The sequence below is a fragment of the Lottia gigantea genome, assembly GCF_000327385.1.
Source record: "Lottia gigantea unplaced genomic scaffold LOTGIsca_5, whole genome shotgun sequence".
Classification (NCBI taxonomy): Eukaryota; Metazoa; Mollusca; class Gastropoda; family Lottiidae; genus Lottia; species Lottia gigantea.
Window position 1 is genome coordinate 4792903 of NW_008709715.1, and position 19501 is coordinate 4812403.

Consider the following 19501-nt stretch of genomic DNA (forward strand, 5'->3'; position numbering starts at 1 on the left):
GTTTTTCTAAAAAGAGTTGCCACTTGATGAATGCAAAACTTTTACCTGAGACCCTGAGTCAAAACATCAACACCGATCATAGAGTTATAAATAGAATTTATCTTTTATCCTCGAAGTCCCGTTTGAAACTTGTTAATTCGAAATTTCTCAGCTGAGAACGTGGCTAATATTATTTACTTTGTGGTAGAAAATTCGTTAGTTTGACCCTAAGAATATGAAATTAGACTTTATAGACTTTTCTAAAAAATTACAGATTGCTATTGATGATTTTATGTAGACATATTACCAATAGACTTAGCCTAAGTTTCGGACTTTATATATTGTATTTAACGATGTCATACGAATACACAGGTGGCGCTCTACAACAGAAATCCATGATGGCGGACCAAAGCATGAGAGAGTTAGAGCATGCCACTCAAATTGTTTTGGTATGGTAGTCCGATGTCTATTGTTTGATTTAAGACGTTTGGCATGATAAACATCTTTCTGCCCTCGTGTTTGAAAGTCCTCTTTATTATTATTCTCATATATATGCCTAGATCAACCTGATATTGGCACGAATTTCGTCTGACCAGTCTGAGTCAGTCACACTGACACTAGTGACAGTCAGTCAGTGTCAAGTCAGAATGTCTACCTTCAGCTTAACATTATTACAGCAACAGTCTGCACTGTCCCATTCTCAGTGTTTTATTAGAACACCATCACTTACTCAGACTCTGTTATGTAGTCAAACCTATCTTAGTACTATCTGTTAGTGTTAGGACTGTAAAGTAATATAATATGTGATTTTTTCTGACACAGACACTTAGACAGACACAGTGCAGTGTGTGTGACTTTCTGGGTTGAATATACTATGGCACTGTCAAATCAATATTTAACTTTTTAACCCCTTGGTTCTATGCATTTTGGATTTGCAGTGCTGCTTTTGTAGTTTTAGTTTTATGGTGATATTTCACTAAGGTATCAATTTCACAAGTATGTAATTTGGTCTCTAATACTTCTTTTGCTGGTAAGTAACTGGAGTACTGAGGTAGTTCTACAAGACCCATCTACCTGTGGCGGATGGCCAATCGACGGGTCTTGAAGAAACAATTGGGAGTACGGTACCATTTTAATTTTAACACTTCATTTTTCAGGCACCACCTAATGTTGTGACATCTGAACAAAGGCATGCAGCAGAGGCAATTATATTGGCATTCAGGAAAACTAAGCTGCCTTATAATACATGTAGATATATATTGGGTAAGATGGTTTATAAAATTTTCATTGGGATACATAAGATAGACTACAATTATAGAACAGTCCTATCAAAGGTACCGGTATTGTGTCAGTGTTCCAATAACATGTTTCTATATTTTTCTTGTTTTTGAATTTCTTTTGATAAGATATTTTTTGTAACTTTAATAACTCAAAGACCAGTATAGTATTGTTTTTTCTTCAAAATATTATGACCCTCTCTATTCATTTTTCAGAAAATACAAAGAGTGACTATGTTTTGTTCCAAACTGCGACCACTTTAAAAGAAGCAATTATCAGAGAATGGACTTTATTAAGCCCGGAAGATATTGAATCATTAAGATCATTCTTACTTAGATACATAACAAAACATATCAGGTGAGCTTCATATAAATAAATTGAAGTGAAGCTCAATTATTGGTGTGAAACATGCTTCAATAGTTATAATGTCTATCATGCCACATAAAACATAAGATGAGTTCGTTTATTTCATGTTCTAATAAGCAGATTAAAATGTTGGATTTATTTAATTTATTCTAAGATATCATTAATTTGTTTACAGTTTACAGAGTTATGTTCGAGAACAGATACTACAAACAGTAGCTGTTATATTAAAACGTGGTACATTGGACAGTAAGGGTACAGGATGTGATAATATGTTTACTGATGTCACAAGTTTAATTGGTAGTGGTAATGTTACAATGGTAAGCTTACGCTTTTCATTCCTTCATTTATTCTTCTTTATACATTGTGATTGAATGAAAACAGATATTGTAAAAAAATTGTGAACGACATGTATGATGGAAAAATAATTTTATCCCTTTAGACATTGAATGGAAAAAAATTGTTTGTGCGATCGAATTGCTCAAATAATTGATCATTTGTTATTTTGAAATTTGAAATTTTTTATGATGTTTTATTTTTAGCAACTAGTAGCCTGTTCAATGTTAACATCATTATTAAACGAATACTCTAGTTCCAGTAGAACAAGTAATACAGGTTTTACATGGGAATTTCATACAAAGTGTAAACGAGCTTTTGAGGTAAAGTTTTATTTTATTTGTTTATTTATGATTACTTTCTATTGATTTCATTTGATTATTACTTTAGTGCCTTAACACAGTGTTGCATAAAGTCTGTTTTTAATTGACATTCATCATAATTTTCGTTTTTCAAGTACTTAGATTAACTGTTTGTTTTTCAGACAAACAATTTAAAGAAAGTATTTTTATTTTGTCTACAAGTATTGAATGAAATTGATGCTCAGCCCTCACCATTAACTAGAGAAGCTACAGCTGTATTAAATAGAGTATTATCTATAACAGAACAGGTGTTATCATGGGAATTTTCACCCAAATCATGTATCCTTTTTTAATAACTTTTCTTGTTTGAAGGCAGAACAATGTGAAGGAAATCAAAATCATTTTCACCAAACATCATCTTGAGTTCACTTTCACTTTTGTTATATGTCAATGAAAAGAATTCTCATTGAACAGTCTGGTTCTTTCCCAAAATGGTGTCCTTTGACTATAATATGTGAATGCTTTTTTACGCAAGACAAATAACCAAATACTTAACAATAATTGACCTTAACTTACCTTTAGTATTACGAAGACGTGTTGGGTTATTTGAAACTAATAATTATGTTACATTAAAACCTAATGAAGCTTGGAGAGATACATTATTAGACAGAAATATATTACAGTTATTTTTCAAGGTTAATAGTTATTGATTGTTCTATTCAGTTACATTGGAGTAAAAACGTGCAAGTCAAGTCAATTGAAACTTCTCAGTATGCCACAAATTCTGACATATTTTCAATTCCAGCTTGTTTGATTTTTGTTTATTCAAAATAATTGGTGGTACAAGAAAGTTACATACATCTGTAAATATCTTGGCCTTACTATAGTTTAAATTAATGCTTCACAAGTATGATACAACTCATGATATGTACTGATATTTACATGTGACACAAAAAAGTACTTTATATTATTTTTAATAATTATTGCCATTCTTTTATTTTAGATTCATGAAAAAGCCAGATTTAATTCTGAAATGGCCCATCATTCAATTCAATGTATTGGACAACTGGCATCTTTAAATGGTGTAATATTTACTAACGATGAATCCAGAAAACAATATCTACAGTCATTTTTAGATGGTTTTCTTCATTTACTTGGGAGGTAAGAATGCTGATCAATTGGATTGTTAAGAGACTATATGAACTTTTTATGTGTATTGAGGACACTGTGATAGCATTTTCAGTCAGACATCAGTGTTTCTTGTAATTTTGAAAAAAACTAAGCATTTTATGATACTATTTCAACTGATTTTAGCTGATGAATCATCAAACAGAAAATAGAAGCAGCACTTTTAATTTGATCAACTTTTTTGTATTTCAGCATTGAATTACAAGATTTTGAGAATTTAGGAGTAGCCACAATTTTTAAAAATATTTTCATGATGTTCCCAATAAAGATCTTCATGGCTTTACCAGAAACACATTTCCAGGCTTGCGTTGATCACATGACTAGGTTAACATGTCACATGGGAAGACTGGCTGCTTTGGAGGAAGCTGTAAGTATTTGTGATGCTATTATAAAAATATTATATATCTGATTTGTTAACATTATTTTGTTTGATACACTGCGTCGATGACTTTCTACCATTAGCCTACTCATAACTCATCAGTACTAGATATTTGGTGCTTTTTTTTTTTAAATTTGTTAACTGAAAGAAGTGTTACTGCACTATATATTCTATTTCAAGATGAATATGTCATATTTTGACTTTCTGATTCTGACATTGAAATATCATCTAGTTGTTCAATGGGACATGAAAATCAGAAAGGAGTAGGCTTATGCTATTGTTGGAATTTTCCTCTACATTTGTCCAAATTCGTAAGACCTCACAAGAGCAGAAAATTGAGATATTACACTCCTATTTTATTTCATATTTACCACATATTTATAAACAATTCATTCTATATTTCTGTAGCTGCACAAAGATGATTGTATTTATATGGATGGTTATGAGAAGATGTTAGAAACATGGATGCAGTTAACATTAGAGATTAATCAATTACCTGAAGGTTCATTAAAACCTCAAGCTACTGAAGTCTTTCATTCTTATTTACAATGTCATATCAGCCCACCCGAGGGTTTAAGATCTCAGGTAGGTCATGTGTCTTGTTGGTTCAAAATGTGTGAATAGATGTATTACATAGATTATATACATTTTAACAAATTCTTTTGTAAAATGAAATGGTTTTTTCATTGCATGTTTCTTGTTTCTTGTTTCTTCATTGCATTGAGTGAATGTTAGACAAGACCATGCTATGTATTCCACCCATGTAGAACAAAGAGTTTATTTTAGAACAATAATTTGGTGAAAGCTGGAAGGCCTATCAATGGCCTGCCTCACCAAAATCAAGCTGTTCAAAATAAACAAGGTTTTTTTGACACACTCTTTAGATACATACACTTTTTAGAGGTTGGCTTGTAAGACTGTTATTTCTGTATTTGTGTACATGATTGAAAATTGAAATTGTTTAAAGAAGGTTGGACGAGAAATTTCAAGCATGACCCTATTCCTTATGTTGGTTTTACAACAAAACCCTAAAAAAATTACATCAATAAACCTATGGTATTTTATTTATCTTGCAGAATGCCAGTGATTCAGGTATAGATGATGAAGAACTTGGTGAATTAGATGAAGATGATAGAGACAAGTTCTCTGATCAGTTATGTTGTATTGGTGCTCTAGCTAGAATCATACCAGAACATTCCATACCATTATTAGCCAAGTAAGGTTATTTATTATGTTAATGATTTATGATTACATACATAGGTTTTCTTTATGGAATTTTGAATAGATGCTTTCTTGGTTGATATCAATCAGGAGCATTTTGGTTACCTTTTGCATATAGTTCTGTATGATATCATATCTGCAGATCATAGACATTCCAGAGGGTTAACTGATAAAATAACCTTGTATAAATCCATGTAAAGAAAAATGGGTTGCATCTAAAACAGAGAATTATAAAAAAAAAGTGTGAAAGTGTCAAGATTTTGTCTTTCAAGTATTTTATGATTACAGAATTTGAGAATTTAATTATAAGCAATGAAATTTTGATATTGTTGTATTTTAGAGTATTAGAAGAGCGTGTTAGTAGATTACATGGTCAATTACAGAGATTACAGCAACATCGTGATACGTCCGGTACACTCAACGCCTCCTTTGATACCTCAATACTTAATATATTACATGAAGATCTACATTGGTTAGTATTAGTCGCAGGTATGTTTCTTTTTTTTTATATTGGAATATATTCGCTCATATATCTTTTATATAAATGAATTGTTTATTTTGGACAATTTCAAATTACAAACTAAAACCAATATTCCAACTATATCAATTATCATTTGTCTTGAATATATATATGCAAATCGCATACAATACTCATAACTGCTAGAAAAAATCTTTTGCATTCCTTGAAGAAATGAACAGTAGTTAAATTGTTGTGTAATTTTTGTAGCTCATGTACTAACAGAAGAGGCAGAAGGAGAAACACCAATGATACCCTCCAATATAATGCAATATTCTATAACAACTAGTCAGACTATAGATCTACATACAACATTAAAAGTGTTAGCATCTCCCGGTGAAAGAGTAGAAGATATACCTGGTTCTCAATCTACAGATAATGTTGTCAGGTACTCATAAATTATACTGCTAGTTTTACTCTGGCATTGGGTTCAAAAATTCTAGTCAGGAATAGATTTGCTTACATCTTGGGGTTTTCTAGCTTACTTTGAAGAATATAAGCAATGTAGCAGAGTAGTTCTATAGATATTTTTCTGTTTATTGCCTATACTCTTCTATTATAGATGTTTACAATGTCAGGATTTGGTTTCAGACTGTTTATTGTGTTATATTTTTGCATGTGTCCCACTTAGAATGAGAATGTAACTGTATTTATTCTTTAAAAGCGAAATTCAAATAAATTTGATCTACTATTATCTAAAGTGTGTGATTCACTGTAGGTTGATATCAGCTGTATTTAGATTATGTGAAGTAGAAACTAGAGCTGTTAATGCTAAACTGACAGATTGTGTGAGTCCACAAGTTGGTAGTACGTGTATGTGGTTTTTACGGCGATGGGTGTTATCATATTTATTACCAGATGAGAACTATTATTCACAGGTAAATAATATATATTCATACAGTTTATAATTTCTACCAGTATTAAACCAGAGTGTATTCCCTTCTTAATTTCTTCACACATTCCTTCACCTGTAGTATTTACCATATATTTGCGTGTATAGTACGCAGTTTTTTTTTACCTTAAACAAAGCTTGCCAATTTGGGGGTGCACATTATAGACAGTGATTTGTAGTTTTAAAATGGATTGTAAAGAGGTTTCCTGGTGATTTTATTTTTGAGGAGGACACATATTTAGCACTTATCTGATTTACAATAGCATGTCTCAAAAACACAAGCGTATGACATGGTTAAACTATAATGATTGTTGGATTATACTTAAAAGAAAATACAACTGACCTCCAAAGAGTACTACACAGTGCTGTATTTACTCAACTAAGATGGCTGAAACCTCTTAACAATATTTTAAATACCAAATTTAATCCTTGGTCAAACATTTTTACCTATAATTATTCAGTATTTTGGCTTATATTTTTAGCCTGATTCAGATATAATGACAGGATACCAAAGTCATAATAATAATGGCCCTGCTGTGAGTAGTGTGTACAGGTTATTTAATATGTTGCATGAGAAGGTTCCATTGCACAATGTTTACCCACTAAAAACTTTGTCTGGTATTTGTACTCATATTGCTAACAAATTACAACCGTTCACTGTACATATTCATTAACAATAATGTTACAACTATTGATATAATTATTACAACTGATAAATCATAATATAGTTTATATTAGATAATTGTTATGGTTCTGTTCTGTTCTGGGAAAAGGCATCAATGTAAATTCATTCCATAATAAGGTGAAAGCAATTGCTCTGTGTAAATTGGGTATCTGATTAACATTATCACCATTAGTTTTAAGGATTAAAATTTTTAAATCAACATGTTCTTGTCTCATTGGTCTGTTGAGTGAGTGCTATCTAAGAGATTTCAACCAAATATCAATCAAATGAAAATAAAAGTTATTGTGTTTTCAATGTAATATTAGGTTGTTCAGATATCTCTAAAATTGATATTAGATTTCAGTATTTGTTCAATCCATGTTTTGTAGATGAGCATGGCATTACAATCAGCGTTTGGTCGTGATACAGATGGTGCTCAGTGGGTCATAGCATTCCTTATTCAGAAAATTATATCTAATATAACTACATGGAGTTCTGAAGAACAACTTGTAGAAGATTCTTTAAAAGTTTTAGTTGCCTTACTTAAAAATGGTTCAAAGTAAGTAAACTTTGTTGAAGTGAAATGATTTGGTGAGAATATATAAATAGAGCACTCTCATGCTGCACTTGAAAAAAAATGCTCTGTTGGAACCTCTGATAGATATTTATGAAATGAATACAAGAATATCAGGGGTATGTGAGCTCTTTTGTGTGTTATTGTCTGATTAGAAGCAGGAGGAGGGTTGACATTCTGTGAAATTAACTGGTCAATGTTTAGAGAAAATTTGTACCCAGATTTTAAAAACTTTTTTTATTTCAGAGCTGTTTATGTAGTGAAATGTAATTTATTATGGGATCTTGCCAGATTAGAAGCTAATAATGGACCACCTTTATCATTATTATCATCAATTTCTAGAAGATTGTTATTGAAGGCTTTAGTGCTAGCCGGCTCAGCTTTCAAAGACCCTCCAGTAAAAGAAGAGTTTTGGAAAATAGTAAGTCATGGAATATACACGATGACTTTGAATGTTTTGCTCTTGATCATATGTATTTTCAGTTAGATTTCAATTTGTAGAATTTACTCTGAAAGCAAATAGGTAGAAAATGAAAAGTGATATGTTAAAAAGCTGGATATTGTGTGATAGTCATCTATGCATACTTTACACCCCTTAACTTTCAATTGAACTCTTCCATACATGCATATTTTCTATTGAACTGAAAATGTATATGTTTGATTGAAAGCGCTCATTTATAAAATAAGGGGTATTTTGTTGTACTTTTTATTAAAGGTATGAAGGTATATATAATTGTGTATGATTGATTCATTCCAGATATTACAGTCTATACAAGAAAGATTTTATGGTTTAATATGTGGAGAAAACTTTGTGAAAACTTTCCATAATGTAGAAGTTCAAGAGAGTGTGTGTTGTTTATTAGAATCATTATTAGGTATTGCTCAAGGTACACGAGTGGACAATATGGAGAGATTATTTTTATATTTAAGTCCATTTTTAGCTGAAAGTGTTAAATTAATAGGTAAGTACATGTATATTCTAAAATTCTTTGCTACAAAAACAAAAATCAAACTAACAACTTAATACTTCATTAGATTTGATAAGTTTCTTTGTTGGGCTATGACATGGAATCGTGTCCAAATTTGTTCAAATTAGTATTATAGTCTTGTTCTATAAATGTTCAGAAATTGTTTTCTAAGACCAAAACATTTTGTTGAATTTCCGTAACTAATAAGTTATTGTTTTAATTTTAGAGGTTTACCACAATTATGAATCTATTATATCATTGATATTAGAATTATACTCAGAAGTTGTTCAGAGACATTTATGTTATCTAGGAGAGGTGAGAAATTTAAACAGTTTTGTCAGAAATTAACTGTCCGAATTTTATCTTTACTGCGAATATGAACAAATCTCGGATATCATAGGTGTTGGAGAACTTATAAATTCTGTTTATTTAGCAAAGTCATCACCTGAAATCAATTTTTATCAATGATTGTTTAGGTGATTTGAATTTGAAATCTAAGACTTAAAATAGGAAAATCATTCATTAATTGACCAAACAATGTCTTTAATTTCAGTCAAACTGTAAGAAATTATATGATTTATGTCTATCAGCAATACAAATGTACTCTAAACATAATACAGGTAATTATTTTACATTATTGTATTATAATAAAAATACAAGGGAATATATTATGGTACAACACACTTCTTTAATAAGCACAAAGTGTCTTATACCTTAATATATTCCCTTTTTTTTATATATATTTGCTCTCTGCTTCTAAATGTTGTTCAAATCTTATTATTACATTATATACTTTACATATATACATTACTTATATACTTTTACATAATATACATTATATTCATTACATATATACATTATATTCATTACATATATACATTATATTCATTACATATATATATTATATTCATTACATATATATTATATTCATTACATATATACATTACTTTCAAATATGTAACTTTGATTACTGGTACACTAATGTTTAACATTTGTGCTGAGTGCTAAAGTTTATTTTTCAGCAATCTGGTGCATGTTATTAAATTGTCACTGAATGTTAAAATTAAAGATGATTATAATAATAAGAACAAATGTTAGAGATATAGTAAATTTTTCTGTATTGTAGGTAAAAGAATAGTAGATGCTAGTGAAGATGAAGAAACTAAATATAGAGATATTTTAACTGTCATGGAATTATTAACTAATTTACTCTCTAAAGACTTCATAGATTTTGGACCAGGTAAATTTAGACATATCTGCTTCATTATACCAGTATAGGTTAAAGTTCACTATGATGAATGACCCCAATATTATTATGGCTTTAGACAGTCATCTTTGAAAAGGTTTTAAACTTCTTATCATATGACGATTTGGTATGCTTGAGACACACAAAAGTTTTTTTGTCACCCACACAAGATTATTGCATTGCCAACACCGATTTGATATTTGTTGATTGTTTTATTCATGTGCCCACACTCACGACAAGACATAATGTCATCATCCAATCAGGGTCGTTCTATTTTTATTTTATCATGTGATATATATTATGTCACATGACACATTACATCACAAACTGGCGACTGGAGATGATCTGGTTCCTTGCGAATAGCTGGCTTGTGAACTCTTTGACTACACTCTAGTCTTAGACAAAATCTGCAACCAAACTGTTTGTGTGCCCCAAGCATTCAAAATTGAATGTGTGAAAATTCCTTAATAGTTTTTATCCCCTGTGTTAAAAAGGAATTTTTGTAAGACTATTATTTCAGGAAAGGAAAATAATAAAATAATTCTATATTAAAGCTGAAGAAACACCGTCTAATAGTCAAGTGGAAGGGGCAGATGTTGTGATGTATGGTTTAAACATTGTTATACCTATCATGTCATTAGAGCTTTTAAAGGTATGTGCAGTATAGATATATTAAACTAAAACTTACAATGCAATATTAATCAGCAACAAAGTTGTCGAGGACCTGATTAAAGGCTAAACGTATAAGAGAGATCAAACATTTCAAAGGAGCTCTTTTCCATCAAACAAGCAAGGTACAATTTGTATTTTTTATCATTTCAAATATGTACATGATCTCTGAGTATATCATTTATATTTTTCAGTTTCCAACACTGTGCTCACAGTATTTTAAACTATTAACCTTTTTAAGTGACGTGCATCCAGAGAAATTTACAACGTTACCAGAGAATTTATTTAAATCTTTAGTCACCTCAATAGAACATGGTCTCACAGCGTATCCTTTCAAATATTTTTATATTATTCCAAACTGGATGTGAAAAAAATACATAGAAGAAGGGCAGGTAGCTAATTGATATACCTACATATGTGTATTAGAAATATTTGTTTCAAGCTTTTTCCTTAACTCATATGTATAGTTTTGGTTCTGATATTACAAAGATGTGCCTTGAAATTATTACCTCCCTTGCCAGTCATGTGTTCGACTCAAATTTTACTGGTTCAACTCTCCATACAGCAATGTCACATTTTCTAAAGGTGATTATTTATTTAAATCTCAAGATACTCATTAGAATGAGTATACATTTACAATAAAACAATTAATTGGGTCATAGTGCTAACGTTCATCAGGCCCTGCTCAAAAACTGCAATTTAAATTCAACAGAAAAGTCATATATTGCTCTCAAGTGATAAGTCGAATGGTTGAAGGACTATATCTCTGTTTTATTTTAAAGGGACATGATAGGTGGGCCATTTTCAGGGCAGGATTTGGATCTTGATATATGTAAATAGTCTTCAAAAGTACTAGAAATGTACAAAAATCGCATAATTTCTTTAAAAATACATGTACCTTAAACTAGGAAATCACTTTCTATGTCTATATGTGTCTGTTTTATATAATATGGCAATATTTTAAGAAAACAGGAGTAATTCTGGACACACATGGATTTAAAGGCTCAAATTTCGACAGTGAGCTATGAACACTATTACTGATTGGCTTAGTTTAAAAAAAAAATTGCATTTCTGAGACTAAGAAACAATTGGTCAAAGAGAAGGCAAAGCTGTCACTTTAATGTTTGAAAATATTTCAGATAGTATTTCATATGTTATTACTAGAAAGTTTTGATATGGATTTGATAGAAACTGCCAGTACAGCTTTATTCTGTTTAATATGTTGTCATCAGGTAAATGATATTTCCTTATTGTATATCTTATATAAAGAGTATATTTTAGATTGGATATTGATGAAACCTGGCACACACCTGACATTAATACTGTATATCAATTTTTCCTTTATTTCAATATACCATAATAAGACAATATTGCAAAAATTTTGGAAATGTAGTCCAATATGCATGTTAATAAGATCTTGGAAATTAAACTGCTTTGATTTTTGGTTTTATAGGTATAAGCCTGCACTTGGAGCAAAAAATTGTCTAATGATTAAATCCCCTACAGTTTTGATTGGATTTTGATGAAACTCTTTATACAAATGTTGAGAAAATTGAATTAGGTGTCACTATTTGTTTTAATTTTTATGTTAAAACTCTTATCATTTCATAACATTGTGTTATGTAATAACATTATTTATATTGACAAACAAGAAGTAGAATCAATTTAACTAGCACTTTCTGACCCTGAGTTATTGACCTCTAAAACACTAATTACTTTAATTTTTCACATACATTGTGTTAATTGCTTCCTTATACTTTTATAATGGAGGGATTCATCTAAAATCAATAAAACTCTTTTCTATTGATAAAAACTCTTCAACTATTATCAGTACAAACTACTAATAATTATATTTTTATTTTATAAGCTTAGAACATCAAATGCTTGTCTTAATTTATTTTTACTTAATATGGCTTAATTGTTATTCATTTAGATACAAAAAGTATTTTATCAATAGATTCAACTCTTGGAGATAAGTGATCAAATGATCAATAATATTTTATTACTGTTCTCAATGTCACTTGAATAGACACATTATCTATTGGTGCTCGTGATTTGGTGTCTTGAAATTTGGCTTAGCCCACATGGTGCAGAAAAGTAGGACGTAAAACTCCATTTATTTCATTTGAAATTTGAACCCAGATTGAAATGATCGCATCACATCACATTAAAAAGACCTGTATAATTGTTGTGCTTCTGTTTTCACCATTCAAGCCAAACTATTTGCATTAAAGTGTTGTCATAATCTGGTTTAATACTTTGTGAACAACAGATTTTCCATAACATAACATTGCTGCTGTGTTAATAGCTAATAAAATAAAAATAATTCTTACTTACTGAGATAGAATAATAGTTTCTCTCTGTTTTTATACGCCCACATTATAATGTGGTCGTATATTGTCATCGTCCGTCCGTCCACAATTGGCTTGTGAACACAATAGAGGCTACAGTTTCTATCTGATTTTAATTAAATTTGGTGTGATCATTTATATTCATGAGATCTTAGTCAAGTTCAAATTTGAAGATTTTTCGATGAACGGTTTCTGAGTTATTGTCCTTTACTAAGGAAAAACACGTCAAAATGTGTTTGTGAACACAATAGAGACTACAGTTTTATCTGATTTTAATTGAATTTGATGTGATCATTTATATTGATGAGATCTTGGACAAGTTCAAATTTGATGAACTTTCAATGAACAGTTTTTGAGTTATTGCCCTCGACTTAGGAAAAATATGTTAAAATTTTTTGTACAAATTAGATTTTTGTTACGATTTGACACAGATTGGTGACCGCCTTTGATAAACTCAAAATTTATCAGGGAAGTGTGTGTATCTTGGTAGGCAACCACTTGTGAATTACTGTTTTTGCACAAGTTGATTTTATTCTGGATTGAACTTCCATCTGTGATGATATTATAATTTCTCATAATGTTTGAGAATTATGAAACAGTTAGTTCTAGTTACTGTATATGTTTAAATGTAAAAAACCATTAAATTATTATCTAGTATTAAGAGACAATGTTGATGCCTGTATGTTGATATAATGAATGTTATATTGTTATTATTACAGGATCAATATAAAGAATTAGTTAATCAATTATTACAGAGTCAGTTAGAAGATCAGTATAAACAACGTTTACTAGTGGCCTTTAATAACCTGACACCATCCACATTAACTATGACTATCAATCGACAGAGTAAAATAGCCTTTATGCATAATTTTGACCAGTTTTTGGTGAATGTTCGAGGATTTCTCTGTGTTAAATAAATATATATATATTTTGATATTACTTTACCAACTTCTCTCTAATTTGCCTTAGTCTTTTTGATGATTTTATTGTTTTTTTGGTAAAGAACTCCACAGTATATTCTAGTCACAAGTTAAGAGATTAAGTTTGGTATTAATTATAAATGTAATACAATTTGGTTAATGGTTTCAATTGCTCCAGGGTATGTTGTACTCTTAAGTACTAGAGTAATTTGATTGGATTGTTTGCTAGCAAAGAAGGCCAATCAGAGGCCTCGACAGTTTGTGAACTTAAAACGTTTATGTTTACAGACCTTCTTTGAAGGGCTCTTATTGACTGTATTTGCCAGCGTACAATATAATCAAATCGCTGTATTCCATAATAAAAGAAAGGGGACTGTTACATTCAAGGTATAAGGACGAAGTTCGTTATAGCTTGATATTGTGAAGATGATCTGCGTTAGGCTAATCCATATTCTGGCATAATAAAACACCAATGGAAAAAATAATGTTTGTGCTTATATTTTTGACTGGTTTAAAATATTTTCAAATTTTGATTAAGTGCTTCTCTATGTGCTAACCTAAATCTCTGCAAGAAGATGAAGTTCATTTTCAACACCTTTTCATGATTAAGTAGGTCACAAATCATGCCAATGCCAAAGACCCATCAACTTGCCATTTGTTCATCATTTCATCATTGTTTATTTCACTTATTTCCTCATTCATTCAGTAATTATTGAATGTATCTACCTTTTATGTTTTATGTTTCTGAGATTAGTTAAATCTCTTTTTTGAAGGCGAGATTAGCCAAGCTTTTTGTTTCTAACTATTCACTTATTTTATACAGTTAGTTGAAGACTTTTAAAAATTAGATTTTATTTGTGCACTTAATAAATTGATATTAGAAATTTACAAAAAGAAAAAAAGGATTGCACATTGATTTTTATAGCAAAAATAAATATGACACAATTGACTAACAATTTTTCGTGGAATCTTACAGGAAAAAATATCATAAAAAGATAAACATTGTTTGCAACTAATAACCTTAAAATCTCAAAAAGTGAATTTGACACTGAATTCGGCTATAATGAACTACATGATATGCACCAAATTGAAAATTTTCAAATATTTATATCTCCACCATAAGGTGTGCCATGACAGACTTAAGACTGGTAATGATCACCATCACTGTATATATACTACACCTTAAAGAAAATACCAAGCCTTATTCTATAGTCTTACTACAAGGAATCAAGGTATTATAAACTCTTCGTATTTTAGCTTTGTAATACCTTGATATTGAGAAGATGACAGCAAAGTGAATTTTTATCTAGCAAAGAGTAATAGAGCACGTCCTGCTTTTTGCACAAAAAATTGTCTATTTACATATAATTTGGCGAGAGTGTGCAAATAGACCTTTAAATATAGATCCCATATCTTGAGACAGTACTAGTTCTTACCTATATGCAGGATACTTGATAGGAAATGCCTGTCTGTCATATTGTAAGATTGAGATGTAGTCTTAGCATTTTCTTTAAATCATATTTATTATCGATCATTTTAATGGTATTTTTATATTCTCTCTAATTACTATTATGTATATATATATTTATATGTACATTATGAAGAAATGTAAATTATTTTTGTATTTTTTCTCTGCCTTATATCCAGTGCCATGTCGCGAAAAATTATACATACTGTAACAATAACATATTCGAGTGCATGTTCATAAAGTCAATATGATGTAAACTTATACATAGAATTGGAGATACAAGATATGATTATCAAAGAAAATTGTGATTAGCTGAGGAAATAAATATAAAAACCTTCAAGATTTAGTTCTTAATTAATTTATAATGTGGAAGAAAAAGAAAATATTTGAAACAGATATATACATGATGGATCTATGAGTGATGAAAATGAATATTTAAAATGTTTTTTCAAATGGACGACCTTTCGTCAACTCTATAAGTTGATACATGGTCTAGCCGTCTTTCTGGTACACGATATTCACAACAAGTCAATATTCTCTTGGGTATTATTTCTTTACAGGCGTCTCGAAATTTTTTGATCCGAACAGCGTAAATAATTGGATTTGTAGCACTTTTCAAGTAACCAAGACACAGAAATATTGTCAATGTTAAAGAATTCGGATCTTTTGAAAACGTTCTGAATAAACATAAAGATATAAACGGTGTCCAACACAACACGAGAACAATGGACAAAACAAAGATGGTTTTATATGCCCTGGTTTTAAAACTCATGTCAACATGAACACGATTTTTAAACGCAGGAAAACAGTCTTTACTAGACCTAGATACGCTTATTGAAGGCCGGGAGATACCAATAGCACTTGATCTCCTTGAGACGCAGTTTTCAAGATCTTGGAATCTATTGGCATTAGTTGTAAAATCTGGTGAATGTCTATTTGATAAGAAACTTCCGTTTCCTATCCCAGGATGTTGCTGAACACGCATCCCATTTTTACGAACAATATGGACGATTAATGTGAAGGCAGATAGCATTAACAGTACAGGCACATAGAAGGTTAATATAGTAAAAAAACAAACGTAAAATACGTTGGAGAAACTAAAAGATGTTTTTAAAGCGCACATTATAAAATCGTCTTCAAAAGCATAATCGGTCCACCCAAATAGTGGAGGCAATGTTACGACAGCACAGAGACTCCATATTATCAACAAGGTTTTACGAGAACGTTTTAAATTCAATTTTTCTTTTCTTTTGGCAATAATAAGATATCGGTCGCCACTAATGGCAAGCAAGACAAGAACTCCAACGCTGATGAAGTAAGTTTGTAAAAACCCTAATATTCCACAAAATATCTCCGTCAGCAGCCATCTTCTAGTTATTAAAGTAACTAATGAAAATGGCATAATTAATACAGATAACAAAATATCTGATAGGGCAATATGGGCTAATAACAAATTAATTGCCGAACGCATAGATGGTTTACGATACACTAAGTAACAAACGACCATATTGCCACATATACTAATTGTCATGGTAACAATAATAACAATGCCTAGGAATATGCGGAGAAACAATGGAATGCTATCAGTATGATCCTCATTAATTATTGAAATGGTGGCAGAGTCGTTCACCATCTACTTTGTTAATTTCTTTCACATCCAATATTTAATCAGTAACCTGCTAAATAAAATAAAAATGGTGGTTAGCTTATGAACCTAATGGCAATATCGATACTATAAGATAAATAAGAACCCTATTCTATTGGCTCCTCTACCATATCGACTGGTTAAACCAAGTCCTGTGGCCCCCACTCCATGATTCTCAGAATAATAAAATCAAAATTTAACAAAAAATGTACCAAAGTTAGTATTTAAAAGGTTAACACACAATATAAATGTTAATCTTCTATAAACATGCATTATATCACATGACACTCTTTCCTTACATTTTAGCAACGTTTCAATTTAAATACAGGGATCTTTATAAAAACAAAACAATAACACTAGAATACAATCAAATCAATCGATCATTTGCTATCTTGTCTTATTGGTCAAAACGAATTGAATACACTTAAACAAACGGACCTTAAAGGGATTGTTCAGAGATTTTCAGGGACACTGAACTTATGCATTACGCTATTCTTATTGCGATGTAGATTCCATTGGTCCACTACCACTTTGAATTGACGTAGCTTTAGCAGAGGCCCTTTTTAGGTATCATAAGCAGTTTTTGACATAATGACTTATGTTTCGTATTTATAAGCAAATCTATAATTTCACAGACAGCCGATGGGAAATTAGAAACAATGCAAAGAGCTATAAGTACCCCGATACAATAAGATAGAAAACCTGTTTACAATCCCTTTAATAGCAACAATCCATGTACACATCACAATAATGTAACAAGTTGAATATTGTTGGCCTTACCTACATAAAACTTCATAAGTATGTAGTCCAACGATATCTGTCGATAGCTCTTTACGACATTACTATACCTCAGTTAATTGGTTGTTTGGTAGATGGCAGGTTATCGTCCACTTCAAGCAGAAGCTGATATCACAGATTGTCCACACTTTAAAACGACCTTCGCTCTGTACGGAAAGAACGGTTCCATCAAGAATTAGAATGTCAGAATTCAATGATTACAATGTATTAAAACCATCACGACACGGAAACCACTACATTAATACTCATGGATAGTAAAAATCCAATATTTCACGATAATAATATTACAGTGACTGCTTGTTATGTCATTAGTGCCTATATAGGACGAATCCTTATTGTTATTAAACTTTTATGAGAACAATAGTTGATTAAAAACAATTTAAAGGCCTAGGTGTACTGAAGAACAGTATGATATTTACTATACTTGCAGTTTTCTGTTATTTCATACCATCTATTACATTTACGATTAAAACAATTCACTTTGAAACAATATCCAAGAAGGTTAGCTAATCTAGAGGACTTAAGAAATAACCAGATGGGATCTATTGTAAGATTTATCAGAGATTAGATAAGCGCTTCTCTTTTAAACCAACATAATGTTTGGAGACTAATCAATTAAAAGTTTGCTGTCGGTTTTATCTAAATTGACATGATAGTAGGTCGCTTGGTAACATTTCAGAAAATACTTCGATGATTCTAACTCTTGGCAAGACAAGGCCTTAAGTCCGGGTTAGTTTTTGCGAGAATAGGATTAAATTTTGTTCTCTTCCCTGTACCTAAGTTAGAAAAATCAACAGTGACCTTTATCATGTAACTTGCGGCATGTGAAAGAAGTTGAGACCTAGCACATCATCACACTTGCCGCCAGAAACCTCAGTTGCTCTTGTTCAACTTTCCCATCTTATCGCCGACCTAAGTGGTCTGAAATCTGGTAGTCAGTCAGTTTCTCGATGTGAGCGTTACAATCTGAATGCTCTTTACATTAGGATCAGCAGTGAGCAGTCGAGTCTTCTAAAGGTTTGTACCTATAGTATACAACGCTCTCCATATATAAGGCTCTTGTGTCCATTAAGTAGATCAGTCAATCTCAGGGTAATTTCTTGTGTAAATTGTAAAGTGGAAATATCAATAATAATGATACAGTGTAAAAAGTTGCCTGGATAGAAATAATAAATTACTGAGATAAAGTATATAATTATCCAAAAGATTTTCTATTGACATTAGCTTTTCATCTTAATGAACATTATAGATCAACATTTTTTTAAACAAACACTTTTTAATGACCATCCTTCGCATATCCTCATTTCTGAATGTGTGTGACTGAGACTATAATAGCTTGTAACATCTTTGTTTCGCTTTTGGCTTTGTTTTGTTGTATGTTATGTTATACACATACATGTTTTTCAACAGTGTGTACATTTTGCATTGACATTGAAGAACCGTAGCCCAAAAGCAAGTTCAGAATACATTTATTATTTATGATAAATTAATTACAAAAATAACAATGCTTGTATTTATCATAACATTTATTATATATTAGAAAGATAACAAATTAATTAACAAGTTTAGTACAGTTATATATCGGATGTCCCAAAGTTCCACGGGTAATATCTCAGCTGTTGGTAAACTGATCTCTTTCAAAATTCTCAGAGATATATTTCAATATTGTCATTGTCCAACCTTAATAAATGAAAGTCATCGAGGGTTAGAATTTTGAAAAAGAAATCCGTCTATCAACAGCTG

General features: G+C 30.7%; 2 protein-coding genes across 2 annotated transcripts; one reads left to right on the forward strand and one right to left on the reverse strand.

The window, feature by feature from the left end:
• Nucleotides 1-1127: 1127 nt before the first annotated feature.
• LOTGIDRAFT_106479 (hypothetical protein) lies at nt 1128-13844 on the forward strand (the record flags this gene model as incomplete). The annotated part of the gene is made up of 24 exons (XM_009062083.1): nt 1128-1242; nt 1473-1614; nt 1799-1940; nt 2163-2279; nt 2441-2597; nt 2841-2953; nt 3262-3419; nt 3639-3813; nt 4234-4421; nt 4910-5041; nt 5387-5535; nt 5774-5951; nt 6282-6441; nt 7509-7678; nt 7940-8114; nt 8451-8655; nt 8888-8976; nt 9215-9281; nt 9788-9901; nt 10462-10559; nt 10771-10901; nt 11044-11161; nt 11716-11808; nt 13647-13844. Coding segments are annotated over 24 exons (3384 nt in total), but the record flags the coding sequence as incomplete, so codon positions are not given.
• Nucleotides 13845-15763: 1919 nt separating this feature from the next.
• LOTGIDRAFT_105958 (hypothetical protein) lies at nt 15764-16948 on the reverse strand (the record flags this gene model as incomplete). The annotated part of the gene is made up of 2 exons (XM_009062084.1): nt 15764-16125; nt 16264-16948. The coding sequence occupies 2 exons, from the start codon at nt 16946-16948 to the stop codon at nt 15764-15766; spliced, it is 1047 nt and encodes a 348-aa protein (XP_009060332.1).
• Nucleotides 16949-19501: the final 2553 nt, after the last annotated feature.